This window comes from Abramis brama (genome assembly GCF_963993115.1).
Source record: "Abramis brama genome assembly, chromosome: 17".
Classification (NCBI taxonomy): Eukaryota; Metazoa; Chordata; class Actinopteri; order Cypriniformes; family Leuciscidae; genus Abramis; species Abramis brama.
This window is the reverse complement of record NC_139979.1, coordinates 26,095,699-26,117,168: the sequence shown is the minus strand read 5'-3', so window position 1 is coordinate 26,117,168 and position 21,470 is coordinate 26,095,699. Positions and strand designations below refer to the sequence as shown.

At 39.8% G+C, this 21,470-nt stretch overlaps 1 protein-coding gene across 1 annotated transcript; it reads right to left on the bottom strand.

Annotated features, from left to right (window-relative positions):
* Nucleotides 1-6,189: 6,189 nt before the first annotated feature.
* Nucleotides 6,190-10,088, bottom strand: LOC311067593 (C-C chemokine receptor type 4). Its single transcript, XM_084089566.1, has 2 exons — nt 9,907-10,088; nt 6,190-8,395 (listed from the first exon to the last, which is right to left on the bottom strand). The coding sequence occupies exons 1-2, from the start codon at nt 9,927-9,929 to the stop codon at nt 7,357-7,359; spliced, it is 1,062 nt and encodes a 353-aa protein (XP_083945692.1). The 5' UTR covers nt 9,930-10,088; the 3' UTR covers nt 6,190-7,356.
* Between the last annotated feature and the right edge of the window lie 11,382 nt (nt 10,089-21,470).

The window sequence follows — 21,470 nt, the reverse complement described above, 5'->3', positions numbered from 1 at the left end:
ATTTTCTGAAGAAACGTTAAAATTGAAATGGTGCTTGCTCGTATGTACAAAATTCACTGCCATGATGCTATAGGGTGTCCTGGTCAGTTGCTTCTTTACAGGTTCAGAAGAGCCCACCCTAGACTCACTCGAAATATATATAATGTCACCCTCTCTATATATATATATTTGTCTAAAGATATGAATAAATATGACTCCCTCCTACAGTGTAATGTTTGGACCTGTTTTATCATCCACCAAGCAAAAATTGTAAACTTGATCACTTCAGGGGGAAAAAAGGCTCTTCTCAACAAGCCACATGATTAAATTTTATATCACAAGGACAAGTTACATGCCAAAATGTAAAACTTGGGGTAAGGGTTTTGTAAGTACGAGCAATAGTAATAGTAATAGTATAGTGATATTAAATAAAAGTTTTACTCTCTCAAGAACTTGAACATTTCTGTGTATCTTACAACTTAGTGCAACTAGCTGTTATAATTAAATCAAATAAAACATCAAATTAATATAATTTGTTGTGCCAAGAAAATTTTAAAATGAAAATGTGTCTTATAATAAATTTCTGAATTTTACATTAAAATGTAACAGAAGAAATGTCACAATAAAATGTAAATCGCGATTTAAAGTCGCCATGAAATCAAAAATGACAATTCTTTTTTTTAATGGAAGTATTTAATATAGCAGTATTTATTATAAATGATTTTTATGTGCACATCATGATTTTTTTTAAATTCATCTCAAAATAACTTCCCCTCCCTCTTACAGCGACATCTCTTCTCTGCTCTGATGGCACAAGGGAGGAAGATGTCACTCACATGAGATCACAGCAATAGCAAATGACAATGATCAACAATCCAATCAATTCCTGATGGACAAAATAAAGTCCCGCACTATATTTTCTTCTAGTCCGAAAAGCTGTTTTTTTTAGATATACTGTAAGACTAAATAGGGAAGAAAATACAATCACAATTTTGTTTTATGGCTCTTTAAAGCTGCAGTCCGTAGTTGTTCCTCTTTGTCGCCATCTCTGTTCGAAATCTGCAATTGCAGTTATTCGTGGGGTTGTGCGTCGGCACGACACAGCGCGGATGAATCCAATTTTTTGAGGAGAATGTGCGGCTGGAAACTGTCATTCGCAATCACAGATTCTACTTTTTGGAAGTATGACCAACATGAGAATTTTCACCAGAATATGTCGTCTAAAACAAGTAAGTAACATCCACTTTTGTTCTGACCAACTAAGAGAAAAAAAACATTGCAGTAAATCACGCTGATTAAATCTAACGATCGCTTATCATATCACGTCAAACCTTGCAAATTATACTTTGTTCTCAAATTGTTAATGTCAACAACATCAGCATTGCGTGACTACATTTAATGTGTATTAGGGCTACCTGTAGTTCAGTACTCCGTAACTGTGAGAATTAAGCGAACAAGTGTGCTACTGTTACATAATTGAACCATTGAAATGTCTTACCTGTCCAGCTGAAAAAAAGCCGTCTCTGCGTTTGTTTTGAACTCCTTCAAAACACGGAGTTCACGCCACCTTTCAAAAGCCCTTCCGATATTATCCTTGTTTTCGCATGGGCCCGGTTGCAGTCTCTTTTTTTCTGTAGCCACTCCAAAGTCTTTTGCATTTTACAACAGGTAAATCTCCAGTTGTCACTGGTGATTGTCATTTGAACCTTTCTGGATCCGCCATCAAATTGATAAGTTTAATTATATCAAGTGCTGTGAGAAAAGGCTATAAATCTCCACTTCCAACATCCTCACACGCCATATAGCCTACTAGCCGAGACACCTTCTTTATGTGTACAGATGTGACATAATGACGCAAAGACATGCTCTTGGCTAATCACATTTCTATAAACTGTTTAAAGACCCTAAAATGCATTTATGCTCTAAACCCCGACAGCAACATAGTGTCGGCCCAAACCTGGTACATGTGGATTGTAGATACAAGCAACCAATATGAGTTTTCTCTGGAAGGTGGCTGGACTTATCCTAAGGCAGCAGGGTTACTCTAATCCGGCCCTGGAGGGCCACTGCCCTGCAGAGTTTAGCTCCAACCCTTATCAATCTCACATATACCAATAATTTACTAATAACTCAGAAGACATTGATTAGCTTGCTCCAGTGTCTTTGATCAGAGTTGAAACTAAACTCTGCAGGGCAGTTAAATGAGGGTCTGGTTAAGATGCCTCTTGGATCCTCCCTGTTGAGGTACTCTGGGCATGTCCCACTGGGTGGAGGCCCCAAGAGTAGACCCATTTCAAAATGGAGGGATTATATCTCTCAGCTGGTGTAAAAACACCCTGGGGCCCCCCATGAGGAGTTGTAGGAAGAGGCCAAGGAAGAGGACACATGGGCTGCTTTGCTTAGGCTGCTATAAGAAATTATGATCTGTTCCCAACAACTTCCACTCCAATATATATATATATATATATATATATATATATATATATATATATATATATATATATATATATATATATCAAAATGTTCCTTCACTTAAAAGAGCTTAATTATCATATAGAGACAATTACATCCAATCTCAGTAATATGTAAATAGTATCACAGAGGGCAACCAACAACCATCTTGATTACAGGGACTTCAAATAGCTTGTCACCTTAAACATTTGACCGTTCTGTTTTAACAGAAGATCCACTTCAGATAGATTTTATCACCTTAACCTTTTGCTGTTCTGATTTCACAGAACATCAAAGATGTGGGCACAGAGGAAAGATCCTCAATTTACATTTAAGACAGAGTTTCAGCCTCATGTTGAGAGGGAAGACGAATCTGTTATTCTTAAATTACACTTAAAAACAGAGCTTCATTTACATGTAGAGGGGGAAGACAAACAAAATAGAGGATAAATGTTTGAGCTGAGATGATGAGATTCATTCTGTTTGACTCCGCTGAATCCAAGGTACTTTGTGTACCTTGCCACTGCTATGCTGTAATAAACTTCATTTTTGTGATCTTCGACATCCACTTCATTTTTTCTTACACTGCTGTCACCCAGACCTGGCCCTGGATAAACAGCAGAAAAGGGATGGAATAATAATAAAGATGTGAATCTTGTCATGTATGCAAACGTTTGACACATGTATTGTTTACATTTACTGTTCATTAGCCATCACTTTCACATGTAACACATTTTTGGATAATTTGTCCCATTGCAGCAAAGTAAACTTGCTGTGCAAATAGTATCAGCATCAGAACCTCCTCACTCCCACAGTCATATATTGCACACAACCTGGAAAGCACTTTCTTGGTACAGTAAACTGTAATCACATTTTGATACAACTTCTAGGAATTAGAGCACCCAGGTTTCAGTCTGCCTGGAAAAAAGTTTTTAACCGGGGACCAGGTTAACACAGAGAGCACTTTTAGATAAGCTGCCCAGTGTTTGGTCGCTATATGCATGTCAGTCAGATGACTTCCTTCTGTGGAATCATTCCTACGTTCCCTATGATTTACTGAGATTAATATGGAACATAATAAACACATGACAAAAGGTCCTATGTTCCTAGATAAAAGGTTAGGGTTAGGGTAAAATAGAAACATAGTGATAACCCTGGGAATACATAGGGACCCATAATGTGGATCAGACTCCTGCTGCCCAGTTGGTGGCATTGGACAATTAGTAATCAGGGTTAATTTATTCAAGTGTATCTCAATTTGAAAGTCTGGTATCAAATCAATCAGTGAAAATGATCTTGCACATTTAGTTTTAACAATGTAACAATGTAATGTTACTTGTATTTTAAAAGGCCAGGTCAAGGCAAAATTCTGCAAACTGCCTGAGCCTGCCGCAATACACGAGCCAGTGCAGATACAAGGACTGAGCAAGCCATCACCTTGGATCCTAAGCCTCACAAAATGTCAGACCGGTTGTGAGAGCCTGCAACATCATGTGTCGCCATGGGATTACTAGTAGAGTTTGAGGGAATGGAGGAAGGTCCTGCCCACACTCCCACCCCTGAGGGTGAGGTGCTGCTGGCCTCTGTAATATATGATAACTTAGAAGAGGATATTTGCATGAATCTCCCGCCCCCGCTGGTCCCGCTCAGCTCCAAATCTCCTGTGACTCCACTGGTCCCGCTCTGCTGGAAGTCTCCTGTGACACCGCTGATTCCGCCCAGCTGGAAGTCTCCTGTGTCTTCAGAGTTGCCACCCAGCCTCCCTCTCCCACCTCCTCTTCCAAAGTCAGCCAGTCCGTCGACCCCACCTCCACTGGTGACTGATAGATGTGCCTCGGATCTTCCGGTCATCAGCTCTGCCTTGGAAAGAGTATTACCTGGCTCTGCCTCCTGCAATCGAGTCCATCGCTCCATCTCGGCTCGTTGACCTGTCGACTTTACCTTGGCTCCTCCCTCCCTTAGCTCCACCTGGGACCATCATCCTTATGGCTCCACCAGGCTCCCTTGTCCATCTGGCTGCGTCTTGGTCAGACATCGCTCTGCCTTTGCCACACACTTACTTCATCCCTCCATCTCTTTGGATCCATCATGCTACGCCTTCCCTCCGGCTTTGCCTTGGTCCTCAGTCACACTGGCTCCGCCTTAGTCCCCAGGCACCCTAGCTCCACCTCGGATGCTCGTTGCTGTGGCTAAGCCTTGGTCTTGGATTTCCTGAGTATTCCTTATGGATTGAAACTGTTTTTGTTATCTACTACTTTTGTTGTGCGCTCTCTACAACAAATAGTCATGAAAATTGTACTTGGCCAGTCATAATAGGGGCCTGGAACAAACTTTGACGGAGCTACACATTACTAAAAGTACTTTCTATATTAATAAAAGTAAGTTATAAAAAAATAAATAAGTACAGTACAATGTAACTACGTCACCTTAAAAAAAGTGTAACCCAAACTTTTTATATGATTGGTGAATTCCACTGTATCACTGTAAAAGAGGTGAATTGTTTTATCATGCATTGTGTATCAATATTTTGCACATTTCCTTTTGACTTCTCAGGAAGCAGCACAGCTGTCATCATGTTTCATTAGACAGTTTTTTTTTGTTGAGTTGATCGTTCCAGAAATGTGGTCTTAACCATAACATTTTGCATGTAGATAAAATCACATGTACCTCACAATGAGGAAGTGGTTGTGTGTGATCACAAAGTCCAATCAAAAACATCAATGAATGAACTTACATGATGCGTTGCATCATATATTCAATATATATGGTTTTAGATAGATAGATTTGGATAATTATTGAATTTCATAGACAGAAATTAAAGTAGATATTGTTCTTGACCATGTTTTAAACCAATTTTTTTGACACATCAAATATTGCTTTAAGTTAAACAACTAGCATTTAAATTTGATTGTGTTAGATTAGGCATTATTACTATAAAATAATTTCATTAATGTTACATTACTGTATGTCACAACAGTTTTGGGACAGTTAACCTTAACCTTAAAAGTTACTGTTTGATTAAGTTTTTTGGTGCTTAGGTGTTTAGGTGCTACTTGAAGTAACAGTGTCATGTCAGCAGTCTTAATGTACTCTGTTTGCATCAGAGCCAAAGAACACAGGAAATCCACCTCACTCTGCAGAGCATATCTCTGTGGCTTTCCGCTGTAGCTTTTAAAGTAAAGACAAAGGTTAGGGTGAAGTTACTTTCAGCATTTATTATCACTGTTTTACAATACGATTTTTCAATACCTTTGTGAAGTTTTATACATAAGAATGTCCACTAACAGGGAAATAAGTAAATAAATAAACCAAAAAGCTTTATAATATAAAACGTTTAATTATTTAAAATATATTCTATCAGAAATGTATTAGAATTTATTAGAATATTTGATAATAATTATTATTGAGTGGATTGGATTTTATGTTGAAATCAATGACACACTGTGTATGTACTATATATAGTAATGACATGGATTCAAAATATGTCCACATAAAGGTAATAAAATGTACCTGAGAAAATCAATTCCATGGTGCAAATATATGAAAAGGTTAAGTTCTGCTATGGAGACATGGTCAGACTTGTATCTCAGTATACTGTTAGGCAAAATAGTTAGTTTTGAGATAGTGTTGTTAAATGTTTTATGTGAATTATTTTTAAGCTGTTCAATATTGTAGGCATGTATGTGACTATGTGCCATATGTGTTAGGGAGGGCTCTTGTGGTAAGAGGTAGCATTACAATATACCTTTGAAACAGGTGTTTATTTATTTGTTTATTGATGAACATCTTGATATATTTATCACTGTGTTTGAAATAAGTAGTTTAGCACAGACATTAGGAATATACAACATTTACAGACATCAGTCCAATATAGATTGCATTCAAAATAAAGTTCCTCCATACATCAAGTCTGCTCTCATATCCTCTTTTAGCCAATGTGTCGGGACATTTTTTGTTGTTGTTGTGTTTGGTTTTACCTTCGAGGTGTGTGTGTCGTTGAGGATGTGTTTTTTTTTACTTTTCTTTTTGTGGTTATTGACTGCTGTACAGAACCAGTGATTACATTTTTAGCAGGTCATGAGGTGAAAGCAGGTGAAAGCTTATAGAAATATTGAGTAACAGATGTTTGTAGATGACAAATACTTTGACAAATATGAAAATATTACATTTCATTTAATGCATTGGTTAATTTTTAAGCCAGTGTGAAATACTCTACAGGCACAAGTTTACTCACAAACATTAGAATGCAGAAAGTATGTGTAACGTATAGGCAGGGACGAAAATCCCTGTACTGTCTTGTGTTTTGTAGGACTTTTATGTTGAAGTATATTCTTAGTTCCCCATTGTTTCTGTATTCACTTCCTGTGTTTGGTTCCTGTTTTGCCTTGTACCTTGTTTGTCACCATAGTTACCCTTATTAGTTCCCATGACATCAATCACCCACACCTGTCCCTCGTCTGCCCCTTGTTAACCAGTCTATTTAAACCTCTGTGCTTCAGTAGTTGTTTGTCGGTCGTTGTTCCCTTTTGTGAATTCTGGTCTCCTTTTTGTGGATGTTATCCTTGTTTTTGGATTATCTTGCATTTTTGTTTATCTATTAAACTTGTGTTTGCCTATGGATTCTCTCTCTCTCTCCGTTTCGTCCCTGCCTATACGTTACAGTATGCATTACTTTCCCCACCACTTTTTTTTTTCAGTGATGATTGTTTTCACTAATTGAAGTAATTGATATGCTATTACCATCATTAAATCAACAAATGTTAGATTGCATTATATAGTGCAATGCATGAATGAAGATTAACATGTATATATTTACAAAAACAAAGCAAGATTAAATGATGAGCACAATATTTACAAAAACAAAGAAACGGCACCAAAATATTCTGAAACAATATCGATTTTCTTACTGCATTTGGAAAAAAAACTTTAAACTTGTGTACTTTTGGTGGGAGATGAAAAAATAATAGCTGTATTGGAAGTTTCATTCTCTGACATTTTTGATTGTGTAGATGTTGACTGGTAGGTCTTCAAACATTTAAGATGTCTTGAAAACACACTTATAAGACATTTCCTGAACTTTTCTCCAACAAAAGCATAAATCACCGGATTTACAGAGCAGTGTGTGAGTGCGATCATCTCTGTCCACTCCATGGCTGTGTTGATATTACTTTGTGCCTCACAGCTAGTTAGAATGTCAAATTCCTGCAAGGTTTTCAGAAACACCACCACATTGTAGGGCACCCAGAAAACCACAAACATGATGACAATGCCTAAGATGAGCTTTATTGCCCGATCCTTTTTCGAGTTTTTTGTCTTCTTCACAACCAATAGGACCATGAAGTAGCAGTAGGCTATAATGGGCAAAGATATGAACAGTCCTACTATATTTTCACCAAAGTTACGGAAAAGCTTCCACTTCTGGGACGACCCAGCAGGATAAACTCGCTGACAGGTGGTCATGTTGTCCTCTCTGACCATTGCTGCAAAGATGGCCTCTGGAAGGGCGGCACAGATCGAAACCATCCATGTAATGAGACTCGCCACAATTCCATAACGCAGCATCTTCGCTCCCAGCACTGCAACGGCATGTACGATGACTAGATAGCGATCCACGCTCATCAGGGTCACGAATAAGATCCCACTGTAAAATCCCACTTGGTATGTACCTGCCATAGCCTTACACAATGCATTGGCTTTTAAGTGGTGGTCCTGAGCATAGAGAGCCCAGGAGGGCAGTGAGAGGACCATTAGTAGGTCTGACAGGGCCAGATTTAGCAGGCAGAGATTTGTCATATTTTTCACATGCATTTTTTTCAAGAGGACCCATAAGACCGTGATGTTGCCAAGAAGGCCAATCACAAAAACTATGTAGAAAATGGATGCCTTGAGATTTGAATTTACGTGTGAATTTTCATTATCGCATAGGGTTCCGGCTTCATCGTAATAGTATGATGTTGTATCCATCCTGTAACAAACAGTAAATGTTATTTAGTGAAATATGAATGTCAGTGAATATTTTTTTTTTTAAAAAATCAACAACAAAAATGCTTATACATAGAACTGAGAAAAAAAATAGAAAAAAGTGTCTTGTCTATGTATTGTTTTAAACTGTAATATTTTAATTTACTTATTCATTTTTAATACCTTGTTTTGATTATATTTATTTATACTGATAATATATGATTTATAATAAATAATTGTTTAAATGCTGTTTTTTACTTAATATTACTTTTTTTTTTGTTTAAATTAGTTTGAAAACAAAGTTTCTGTTGTTCTTGAGTACAATGAATACAACTAGTAGCATGCCACTTTTGTGGACCGAGACTACTCATTTGACAGTATCATGCAATGGTTTATGATACTGTTTTTTGAAAGCACAGAGAACAATGACACTGGGAGTGGAAACGTGCGATAATGTCATATAGTGTGAAAGTAGTGAGGTGTCAGCAAGTTCTAACGCATTCATTAGCAAATCTCCATGATGGGGACTTTTGTGAATCTGGAAACTGAGTCAGAAAACATCTGCCATTTAACTTCTAAATACTTACATAAAGTATGTATAATAATTTGTAGAGAGTAACTATATTCCATTGCTCTATGCTTAGCTGCTGTGATTACACTTTATTTCGATGGTCCACTTTAGACATTATACTAATTATAAGTAACTTTTCAACTACATGTCAACTAATTCTCAATCGAGTACTAGTAGACTGGTAGGTTAGGGTTAGATATTAGGGTTCAGGTTAGTAGAATAAATCAATAGAGTCAATAGAACGTCTGTCAAAATAAAGTGTTGGCAGATATTAAGCAGACAATAACTGGTAGTTGACCTGTAGTTGCAAAGTTACTTATTGTTAGTAGAAGGTCTAAGGTGGACCATTGAAATAAAGTGTAACCATTGGCTGCACATCAGACAAAGTTTCATCATGGTGTTATTGCATTATAATGGGTGGCAGCGATACACTGACATACTATATGAGGAAGGCATTTGAGAAATTCTTCTAATATTTTGAAAACAAAATTTGACAGTGAAACCAATTTGAAGGTGCCACTAAACCAAACCTCACATGCTGACCTTTTTTCTCTCAAATATTAGTACGTAGAAACAGGAGGTCGCAGTATGCTCTTTAACCACATGCTTTGAAACATCCCACCACAATCCCACTGTCGCACCATCAGTGTCTGTGATCTCTCTACAGTGTCTATTTTTAGTGAATTACGGTATCAGACAAATAATTTACAAAACCTCCCAATACTGATTAGGAATCACTTGACTGTGATAATAATTGCATTAACAACATTGAATGTAATATATCATATTTAATATATGTAATATATCAACTGTTTTCAAGAGACAGGAGTTACATTTTAGAGCCAATCTCTGTAATTTATCAAAATTTGTCATTTCTTTAATGATGGATCTAAACACAACATGACAATCCAATAAATAAATAATAATAAAAAAAATCTGTTTACCTCTCTGTATTTGATTCAGTCATTTTGACAAATTGCTGTCAACTCTTGTTGTTGAGATGTTGAGACTTACGTGGAAGTAATAATTTTCACCCTCTTTCTGTACATTTGCCTTCAGCAAATTTCCTGTAAACTGAAGCATGTGCATGTGAGTGTGCTTTTCTTCACAACTGTATCTTGTGAGGCGAAGGTAACATGAACACATTTCCTGTCACTGCACTGAGGTTAGCAGGTTTGGATACACAAAAGAAATTCCCGGGGAGGAGATAAAACAATAATTCTGAGTCATTTGAAGTCTGTGACGGCTACTGAATAAATGCTAATATTTGCCCCCACCCACAGCAAATGTCTTGAAAGGACAGTTTATATAGATAAACCAGTGCCATCCCACACCAATGAACATATCATGAACAATGAACTATATCTGTGCTTTTTCACTATATCAGTCAGTTTTCATGAATTAAACAAATAAAGAGCAAGTGAAACTAATGCTTGTTAGAAAATAAATTATGGGTAATTTCAAAACTGTGTCTCTTTTTCCTGCTCGCCATGGTATTTATAATGCAAACTGACATTTTATGTGAAAGCCTAACAGGTTTTTCAGGCTCAAAACAGATGCTGCGTCCGAGATCACATATACTGTATAGTAAGTACTACATTTGGCTTGAAACTTAATTTGCGACAGTTTAAAAGGTATGTTCCATATATGAATGTGTGTAGTATGAATGAAAATCAGACGAACTACATCATGTTGTCATCATCATGTGACCTGTGGCGTGTAGCGTCTGGACCAATCAGACAGACACATATTATTCATTTATTTAATGAATAATCCAGCAAACTCACTCTCCCAAATAAGTCCTGTGAAACGTTCCCCAAATGAAGCTAACACACTGGCAGGACGCAGTGTCTTGTTACAGGACACACACTGAGACGGAGTTTTACGATCGAAAAGAATGTCCTGAGAGCTGTGACTCTCACTTAAATTCTTGCAGAGGAAGAGAAATAAAAACCCTGTTAATCCTATATATATTCTATATATAACCACTTGATAAATGTGTAAACATGTATCTAATTTTCCCATCTCATGATTTCCCCTTTTATGTGGCGTTTGTATTCTTGTAAACTCAATTGGGTTAATGTTTCAGACTTTGCATATTATGGTTAACCAACATTATATGTGCGGCATGTTTGGTCTCTAAAAAATCCAATCTTCGTCTCCGATTTGTTAATTTACATTACATGTTGCTAACTTTGTGATGCATTAGTATTATAAGAATCTTAAAGATTCTTTTCTTAAACACCCAATGAAAGTACATATTCAAGTGCCCTGCTAGAACACAAAGGGTCGTAAAATTTCCCTCCAAAGGGAAATCTTCTCATTGGCTCTTGCACCTCCAGAGGTTGTGCCATCTTCACGCTTTAAAGTCACTGATCAGCTTTTAGCTCTCTCTTACTCCTTTTCTGAAATGCTGACGTGAAGATGATGCTGAACTAGAAGCCTCCAAGGACCCACCAAGCTTGTGCCAGGCTGCGGCCTTGTCTTTCCATTCACCAAAGATACTCTGACTACCACTGGTTCTCTCTCATCAAGACCACATCAGCAAAGATCAACTGGAGCCTCAACAAATTGCATCAGGACGGTTTAATTCAAATGGGCGAGACATGCAAGTATCAAACTTAGTCTCATTATTTGATACATTAAGTATCCTTACCCCTTTAAAGAAGGGCGTGTTAGAACTAAACTGATGGTTTGCTCAAGGCTGTTGATCTGCTGAATTTCAAACAATGCTATAACTTCTTGCTTTCCTGTATTCTGCTTCAGCTCTTTTTCCCTTGGTAAACTGTATGCATGTATGTGTGTGTATGTTAGAGTAGTTTAAGTGTTTAGACTAGTTAATAAAATCTTGTTCATGTTATTATTATTGATTATTAATATTTCATATAGAGCTAATTTGCTACATTATGGTGGAGAATGAATAGGGCATGATTAAACAAAGGTTATGAGCTTAAACCACTGTCAACCTAAAAGTGTGTATTTGATCATTCTAGTCAGAATAGGACACAACATGCGATACCGCATTAAGGTCGCTAGTTGCTGGCTTGTTTAAATGCGGATAAATGATGATTTGAATTGACGTCTCTACTGTAATTGAAAAAGTTGTAACACATTTAAGCATATTTTCAAATGGTATCAGTGGAAGGTTAATATGATTTTAGCGAAGAAACCCTAATTTCAGTATTAAAGCGTGAGTCTGTTTTGACGAAGGAATCTCAGCTTAGCGGCATATAAACTGTACCAGAATTGATTATTCTGCTTTGGTTAAAGAATTCCAAATGCAGTATTGCTTAACCTGTTTCTGATGAAGGAATCTCAGTACAGTGTTATATAAATGTAAATATGGGCGATGCTCCCCTTTTTACAGTGTAGAAGCCTTACAAATTATAGTTAGATTGATGTCATTCATCTAAACTTTATCCGTACATTTAAAAAACATAGCTACCTGGTGATCAAAACTGTGTCTCACTCACTGAAACTCTGAAGTGCATTGGTTCCCATGACAACGACTTGTCACAGGAAGTGCTAACTCTAGATAGCACGTGTTACCTTCCGACGCCATTTTGTAAACAAACAGCCGAAGTGGCTAAGCTAACCCAACCTAGCAGCCCTTCAGCTTAAGCTAAGCTAACTAATAACTTCAACAGTTAGTTGTTAGCATCATTTACATGAAGCCTTTAACTAGAGCTTGTGTGTATGCAGTGTGAAGTGATCTAAACCATTTTCCTTTAACCCCATTTCTGGTTTCTGAATTCTTACTTTCTCTTTCCTTAACTTTAATTCTTCTCATCTAATTTCACCTGCACTTTTCAGGTGCATTCCTTACTGAACGCTGTTCAGCTAAAATTGCAGTTACTTTGTTAATTAAATCTAAACTTAATTACATGTAAACTGTTTAGCTAGAGAAGAATTTTTATAGTTATTGGGAACTTTCAATGGCACGTTGACTAAACTTTATGGAGGGACAAACACATGGTATGGTCTTGAACACGCAGCAGCTGTGACCAACTATAGAATGATGTCCAAAGCAAATCTAATGGTTGATCATAAGTGCAATTGATTATTCCCAATACTAGATCATTCAGCTGTTTTAATCACTTTAAATCTTTTTATTAAATTGAATCATAATAGAAGTCAGCTATTAATTTTTTTCTAATGGTTGATCATAAGTGCAATTGATTATTCCCAATACTAGATCATTCAGCTGTTTTAATCACTTTAAATATTTTTATTAAATTTAATCATAATAGAAGTCAGCTATTAATTTTTTCATTTAACCCTCTTGTTCTAGTGTGGTTTTATTTCCCCATAAAACCGCAAAAGTAACTAGACAACTTTCCTTCTTGATTTGTTTATTTTCAACAGTTGCTTCAATTTTATTAGCCAGCTACACAAGTAATCTAGACGATTGCTATGGCATAATTTTGAGTACCACTAATAATAACTGCCCAGATGGCAGACCAAAAGGACTGGCTAGGTGTTTTGAAGAACACCCTTTTACCCATGGCTGCTGACGACCTTCAGCACAAGAGCCAAATGCAACTGGAAAACAAGGGAAGACAACTAATGAAAGATGACTCAAACCAGAGGTATGACCACAAATATCTGACTGAGGTTATCTTCCTGGCCCACAACCTCACAGGTTTGAAACAGGAGGTAAACAACCTCAAACTCCAGATCACAGAGTCCCAAAAGGAGCTGACACATGCTAAAAGCCGCATAGACCAGCTAGAGATGGAGGCTCAGGACAGACACAAAGACCCTGGCAGAAGAGAGACACAGGAGGAAATCCACAGTCTTCAAACCGCACTGACAACTGCTAAACAACAAGAGCAGTTTGAAAAGACAGCCAGAGAGGACCTGGAAAAGGAATTCTTTCACACAGAGTCACTGTTAAAAGCAGCAAATTCTGAAATCTTGGAAAAAGATGCCAGAATCATGGCCTGTGAAGGTCAACTGAATGTGTCCAGAGCTGAAATTGAGGCACTGACCCAGCAGCTGGACAATACCAAAGATGAACTTGACATGGTCCAACGAGAACTGAGACACTCTTACCTGCTGCAAAAAGAACCACAGCAGGAGAGACATCTCACTCCCCCACTTGCAATCAGCAGAGAAACCTCCCCCAGCCAAGCACAGAGTTACCAAGGGGGGAGACAAACCCCTCTGCTTAACATGTCATCGGACAATTTCCTTAAAGCTTCTGCAGCCGCAGAAGGAAAAGGACTGATTCAAACGAATCCTGAAACGACACATGTAGTGACACTCAAAGACTCAACCGAATGGCCAGACAGATCCCTGCATTTACACCAGAGCTTGCAGGAGACCACGACGTCCACGCTTACCTGCGAGACATTGACTTTCACCTGCAGTCTTTGATGAGTGTGCACCATCAAGATAGACTCTATCTGATCTGGATAACATCCAGCCCAGAGGTGCAACGCTTTCTGGCTCGGCAGCCAGAAAACATCCAGTCTAACTACCAGCAGCTGAAACAAGCCATCATAAAGGAGTTCTCAGAGTTTGAAAACGGACTGATCGCTGCCCTAGATACCAAACAGGGTCGGCATGAAACTCCCTATGTTTACTATCACAGACTCAGATGAGCTTACTTCGGAGCTCGCAACGAATCTGGGATGGAGGAGGCCCAGCTTCAAGAGCCTTTTCCTCCGAAACCTCCATCCTATTGTAAGTCATCATTTAGGCATCATGGCCTGCGCCAACACAATGCCTATCCAACAACTGCGTGACCTGACACAGAAGGCCTTTAACAAACACAAGGCCTCCTCAAAAAGGGTTTGTAAGATCCCAGCGATTCTGAACGGCAAAATCCAGATTCCAAAGCTGGCACCAGAAGGCACCCAGCATTTCCACAATGCAAGAGCCTTTAACAAAAAGCTAGCCAGCAGAGGGCAAAACCATCACCATGGCCATAGATCTAGACTCAAGACCAACCGCTGGGAGGAGCCATGGAAAAGAACATCCTCACCCAGCAAACACCACAGGACGTCCCACAGCAGTCTTCAACAACAACATCCTCCTCCACACCTTTCACACAGGTGCCAAACAGAGGCTGCACAAAGACAGCTGGACACGCCTGCTTCTGAGTTACAAGAGCTGCTAGCACTAGCAAAAGAGCTCCTTGATCAGAACTCCCCTGAGGAGTACTGGGAAGAACGAACCTCTGACTCTTGCCCAACACAGCTCGGGCAAGCTTAAGTCAGCACTGCAGCCAGAGCAGAGTAACACTGCAGACTTCAGACTCCTGGTCCCTGGGTGCAGAACAAAGGGCTAATGACCACCTGCTGCCCTTTTGCTACCAACACTAGGTCAGTCTGAAACTCTCTTCACACTACACAATACCCATAACCACTCCCTGCAGTCACAAGCAACCACCTGCCTCAAAGGACAGGTGACACACTTTCAAGGCACCTGCTGCCTCGGCACCTGCTGCAGAGACCTGGACTTGGCTACTGTCTACATCACCTGATGGAACGACCACCGCTCCAGGAAACACAAACAACCAGAGGCCACCATGGCCTTCCAGCCTTGTATGACAGAGGTGTGTCTGATCTTTCTGCACTTCCAACGTCGTTCGTGGTTGTCCTTGAGAGGGACAACAACGACCGAAAGGGGGGAATATGTAGCGTCTGGACCAATCAGACACACACATATTATTCATTTATTTAATGAATAATCCAGCAAACTCACTCTCCCAAATAAGGCCTGTGAAACGTTCCCCAAATGAAGCTAACACACTGGCAGGACGCAGTGTCTTGTTACAGGACACACACTGAGACGGAGTTTTACGATCGAAAAGAATGTCCTGAGAGCTGTGACTCTCACTTAAATTCTTGCAGAGGAAGAGAAATAAAAACCCTGTTAATCCTATATATATTCTATATATAACCACTTGATAAATGTGTAAACATGTATCTAATTTTCCCATCTCATGATTTTCCCTTTTATGTGGCGTTTGTTTTCTTGTAAACTCAATTGGGTTAATGTTTCAGACTTTGCATATTATGGTTAACCAACATTATATGTGCGGCATGTTTGGTCTCTAAAAAATCCAATCTTCGTCTCCGATTTGTTAATTTACATTACATGTTGCTAACTTTGTGATGCATTAGTATTATAAGAATCTTAAAGATTATTTTCTTAAACACCCAATGAAACTACATATTCAAGTGCCCTGCTAGAACACAAAGGGTCGTAAAATTTCCCTCCAAAGGGAAATCTTCTCATTGGCTCTTGCACCTCCAGAGGTTGTGCCATCTTCACGCTTTAAAGTCACTGATCAGCTTTTAGCTCTCTCTTACTCCTTTTCTGAAATGCTGACGTGAAGATGATGCTGAACTAGAAGCCTCCAAGGACCCACCAAGCTTGTGCCAGGCTGCGGCCTTGTCTTTCCATTCACCAAAGATACTCTGACTACCACTGGTTCTCTCTCATCAAGACCACATCAGCAAAGATCAACTGGAGCCTCAACAAATTGCATCAGGACGGTTTAATTCAAATGGGCGAGACATGCAAGTATCAAACTTAGTCTCATTATTTGATACATTAAGTATCCTTACCCCTTTAAAGAAGGGCGTGTTAGAACTAAACTGATGGTTTGCTCAAGGCTGTTGATCTGCTGAATTTCAAACAATGCTATAACTTCTTGCTTTCCTGTATTCTGCTTCAGCTCTTTTTCCCTTGGTAAACTGTATGCATGTATGTGTGTGTATGTTAGAGTAGTTTAAGTGTTTAGACTAGTTAATAAAATCTTGTTCATGTTACACGTAAAGTTGTCCGTGTCTCAAGCTCATAACTGGAGTCACTAATCATTTAGATCTTGGTTACTGCTCTTAGTAGTATTGTAAATTAAGAAAGACATTTCCCATGCCCCGGAAATGTACATTTCTTAGAGTTAATAAACAATTGATCCTGAGTGTTCATGGGACAAATAGGTTCATTGATTGTAATATTAATTTACGACAGTAAATTAATTATATTAACTAATCCAAATATTCATAATCAATTATAACCAGTTATTATTGATTATTAATATTTCATATAGAGCTAATTTGCTACAGGCGTTTGCTGTGTCACTCACTTCACTGCCATTCATAAATCCTCTCCCATGGTCTCATGGGATAAAGTGTCCATCGAATGCGCACTTCAGAATATCGCCGGAAGTAGTAGGTCACCCTGGTACTTTTTTTTAATGAATACTATGAATATATAGTAGGGACGTCACGTAGGCATATTCAAATGCAACATCAGTGTATTTTCAAAAATCTTACCTGTAGCTGTCAAGTGGACTTGCTGTAGTTATGAATGTGCTATAGAGTTAGAGTTACTCTACTGCGTTAGAGTAAACTGGGAAGGGTCACAGCACTTGCATATTGTTGTCCTATTGTTAGTTTTATTGCTTCTATTGCTCTCCTCATTTGTATGTCGCTTCTGCTAAATGATTAAATGTAAATGATCGAGATATACAATACTTAAAAGTAAAATTAAGTATTTTAAGTATACTTGGCTTGTAGTTGTGTTTACTCTTTTAATTGAGGAGCCTATTAAATACATAGTACATATTAAATACATAGTACAATTGTATTTTTAACATAAATACATTTTCACATAGTTTTGCATACTGTCTTATAAACTTACATTGTTTAAAAATATTGAAACGTCTCGGGTTAGACACTGCGTCGATAACGACACTATGGGAAACGCCTCTTAGCGTAACACATCTGAAGTATGAATGAAACTAATGACGTCATGATGTAGCATGTGACGGCATACACGGAAGCTACAAAGGGATGCCAGCACACAACAGCGTTAGCTTCGCATTGGAGCAAGTCACTCCCGGGAGGCGTGGCAAAGGGACACGGTGTCTCGTTCCCTTCTAAGGGAACAAGGGTTACAGGTTACAGGTTACAACATGAGATGTTCCATTTTATTTCTGGGGAACCTGCACTGCGTCGATAATGACACTATGGGGAACTAAATATCCACTATGCCACAACGAAGCCTCCCTGTCCTAGTGTGAAGCTGTCTCTTGCACAACTTAGGACGAGAGCACTTGTGTGCCCGGCCAGCCGCATCACACACCTCATGGATAGGTGCCCCTGAACCGAGGGCTCTGGAGGACACCATGCCTCTGGTTGACGCCATGCCCGTGAACTATCGAACAGTTGCTGATGTACCTGAACAGTTCCTGATGGTCTGTTTGGAAGCGGGAGCCCCTTCCTAGGTGACCCGAAACACACCAGCAACTGGTCTGACTTCCTCCACTGAGATGACCTCTGTAGATAAACACTAAGCGCTCTGACAGGGCAGAGCATATGAAGTCTCTCATCTTCCACCGTCACATGAGGCGGAGGATGAAAAGCCCGTTGAACCATAGACCTTGCTGTATTCTAAGGCACTTTAGGTACTTGGCCCGGTCTGGGGTGCAAGATGACCTTAACTCCCCCAGGAGCAAAATCCAGGCACTGAGGAGATATAGAGAGGGCCTGGAGATCTCCCACTCTCTTAAGAGAAGTGATGGTGAAGAGAAAGGCCACCTTAAGTGACAGGTTCTTGGCCGCAACCGACTCCAGAAGTTGGAAGGGGGCCTCAACCAGCCCTTCGAGGACCACTGCCAGATTCCATGTGGGGACTCTGGTCCGCGTCGTAGGCCTCATCCTCCATGCACCATGGAGGAACCGTACGGCCAGCTGATGTCTTCCAAAGGCCCATCACCTAGAGGAGTGTGGAACGCTACAATGGCAGCACGTACACATTAAGTGTGGACGGGGTAAGACCAGCATAGAAGCAATCTTTGAGAAACTCCAGCACTGAAGCCCCCGGGCAGTTAACTTTGTCCACGTCACGCTCTGTACAACAAGTGGTGAAAACTTTCCACTTTAGGCCGTACAACTTCCTGGTAGACGGAGCTCTGGAGCTGAGTATGGTCTTGACCACTCCTGCCAACAGGCCGGCTTCTAGGTACTGGGCTCCCTCAGGGGCCAGACACACAATTTCCACAGCTCTGGCCGAGGGTGGAATATCGAGCCTTCTGCATGTTAAAGCAGGTCCCCCCTGATTGGAATTTCCCATGGGGGGCCCGCCAGAAGTGATATTATGTCTGAGAACCATACTCAGGCCGGCCACAATGGGGCTACTAGGAGTAGACTGACCCCAGAACTCCCAGGAGCAGAGCGATCGGGGTAAATGCAGACAGGCATCGCCTCGACCACACCTGCATCATGGCATCCAACCCCAGAGGAGTGGGAGGAGGACCTCAGAGGTCCCATGAGAGTTAGGACCTCTGTCCCGACACCTTCCTGGCCTGAAGGACGGTCCTTAGATCCACCTCAGGAGGCTGTGGGCGAGAGCGCCGCCTAGTGTCCCAAGCTCTCTGAGGGGGAGCTCTAGAGGCGACACTCTCTTTCTGACCCTGCCGGTACAAGGAGCTCAATGACGGCTGAGGCTGCCACCTGGCTGCAACCTTTTTAGACCTTGAGCGGCGAGGGTGATACTGCCTAAACAGCTGATTGTTTTTGCTCCTCCTGGAACCTGTCGACGACCGCATTAACAACGTCGCCGAACAGTCAGAAGGCGAGACCGGGGCATCACAACTCGTGTGTGTCCCCACCAGTAAGAAATCTAGGGCAGGGATGCACCCACTTTCTAAACTGCTCACTCACCATAATTTGTGCTTTTTTACAGACACCAAATAGAGACATACACAACAGAGAGCTCTTGCTGAAAGCTAACGCTGTTGTGTCCCTTTGAAGCTTCCGTGTATGCCGTCATGACGCAGTGCCAATAGGATTGGATTAGTTTCATTCATACTTCAGACGTGTTACGCTAAGAGGCGTTCCATAGTGTCGTTATCGACACAGTTCCCTCGAAAGGCTAGACCACTGGTAGTGTACCACTTCAAATTACTCTTTCCGTGCCATTGACTACATTTTCCAGCAATCCATGTTTTCAATGTCATACGGTGCTATTACGCATATTCTGAAATAGTACAGAATCTCTGAATCAAAGGTGAAGAAGAAGCAGAAAGAAGTGATAAAAAATTGCTTACACAAATGTAAAATAACGCAATCATTATACTGTTATGGTTTGTGTTTGTTTGTTGACTTTAGAGTTTGTTTTTGATCTGTTCTGTTCATGTCTGTTTCTAGGTTGGTTTTCAGTCTGTTAATTGGTTCAGTTCTCTCCCTGTTTGTCACCATGGTTTCTAGTTGATTGTTAGTCTGTTCAGGTGTGTCTTTTTAATCACATGACAAACCCAAGAAACAAGAAACCATGACTTGAGCGCGAATCTCTTTTCAAAGACAGATCGTGGAGATCTAATGGATTGCATATCCGTAGTTGGAACTGAACTCTGCAGGTAGGTATCTTTTCCAGGAAATTGATTGGGCACTCACTATCTGGGCATCTGAAATTTAGTTTTAAATGTCTGTGTGATTTGAAACCTGTGGGGTCTGATGTAAACTTTCCACGCACATATCAGGATAATATAGGCGCATAAGGATTTCTCTTTAAACTAAATTACAGAACTCATGTTTAGAGAATATATTTCTTGCGAAAACAATGATCAATGATGCGCTCTGTCGTTCAGTGGTAGAATAGTCCATTTAAAAAGGTCTGATGACAATGTGTACAAACATTGCTGCACGGAGGTGTGCTGTTGATGTCGTGCAGGCAGACAGCATCCTAATGATAACTCCTTCTGTGATCTTCACAACATTGTGAAAAATACAATTGTATTAGAAAGATAGAATTGGAAGAAAATAGTAAGATTTGTATGTTTAAAAAAAATTTCTGAGAATTGTATTTACACTGCAAAAAAATAAAGCCTATATGTTTCTATTGAAAATACCCTGTAATATACCCTTACAGGGATGTAAATGAGATATCCTCAAGCACCTTCTTGTGCAACTTTGTGAAGCTTTTCTGGCATGGCATCTGTCACGTTGGTTTTGGGTTTTGGTTCACATTCATAGTTTGTCTTTTATTTTGTAGTGCACATTTTTGCAGTTGTAATTCTAGGCTGACACCCCCGTCCCAACATACAGGCAACCTGACATACATTCACATCCCCTGTTTAGCAAGACAGCGGTATGGTTATGCTTACATGGTTCATCATGACTAAAGTTTATTAGGCTATTTGCCTGCGTTTTAAAGCCTTATCAGTTCATCTTTTTATTCACATGCTGTTCTGACTTTTGCACACTAAAAGCAAGCTGCTTATTCATTTTAGACTTGACGTTGACACGTAAACCCCTTTAAATGACCCAACGCTTCCTTAAGCCCTATAATTGAAAAGGCTAAAGAAATTCAGGATTTCTCTGCTACCTGTAACAGGCAATTTCCACCAACTGCGAAACGGCTGTGGATCCGCTCCGGAGCAGATACACAGAGCTTCTATTTTTGCCGGATGCCGGAGAGCTCCGCAAAAATTCAGCACAGGGCAGATTGTGCGGGACAGGAAGTCAAGCACAGAAACAAAATAAAACAT

Coding starts and splice junctions, on each gene's coding strand:
- LOC311067593 (XM_084089566.1), bottom strand. CDS start 9,929: ATGACTGAATCAAATACAGAGAG. Junction 8,396..9,906: donor ACTGAATCAAATACAGAGAG/GTAAACAGATTT, acceptor TGTTTGTTACAG/GATGGATACAACATCATACT.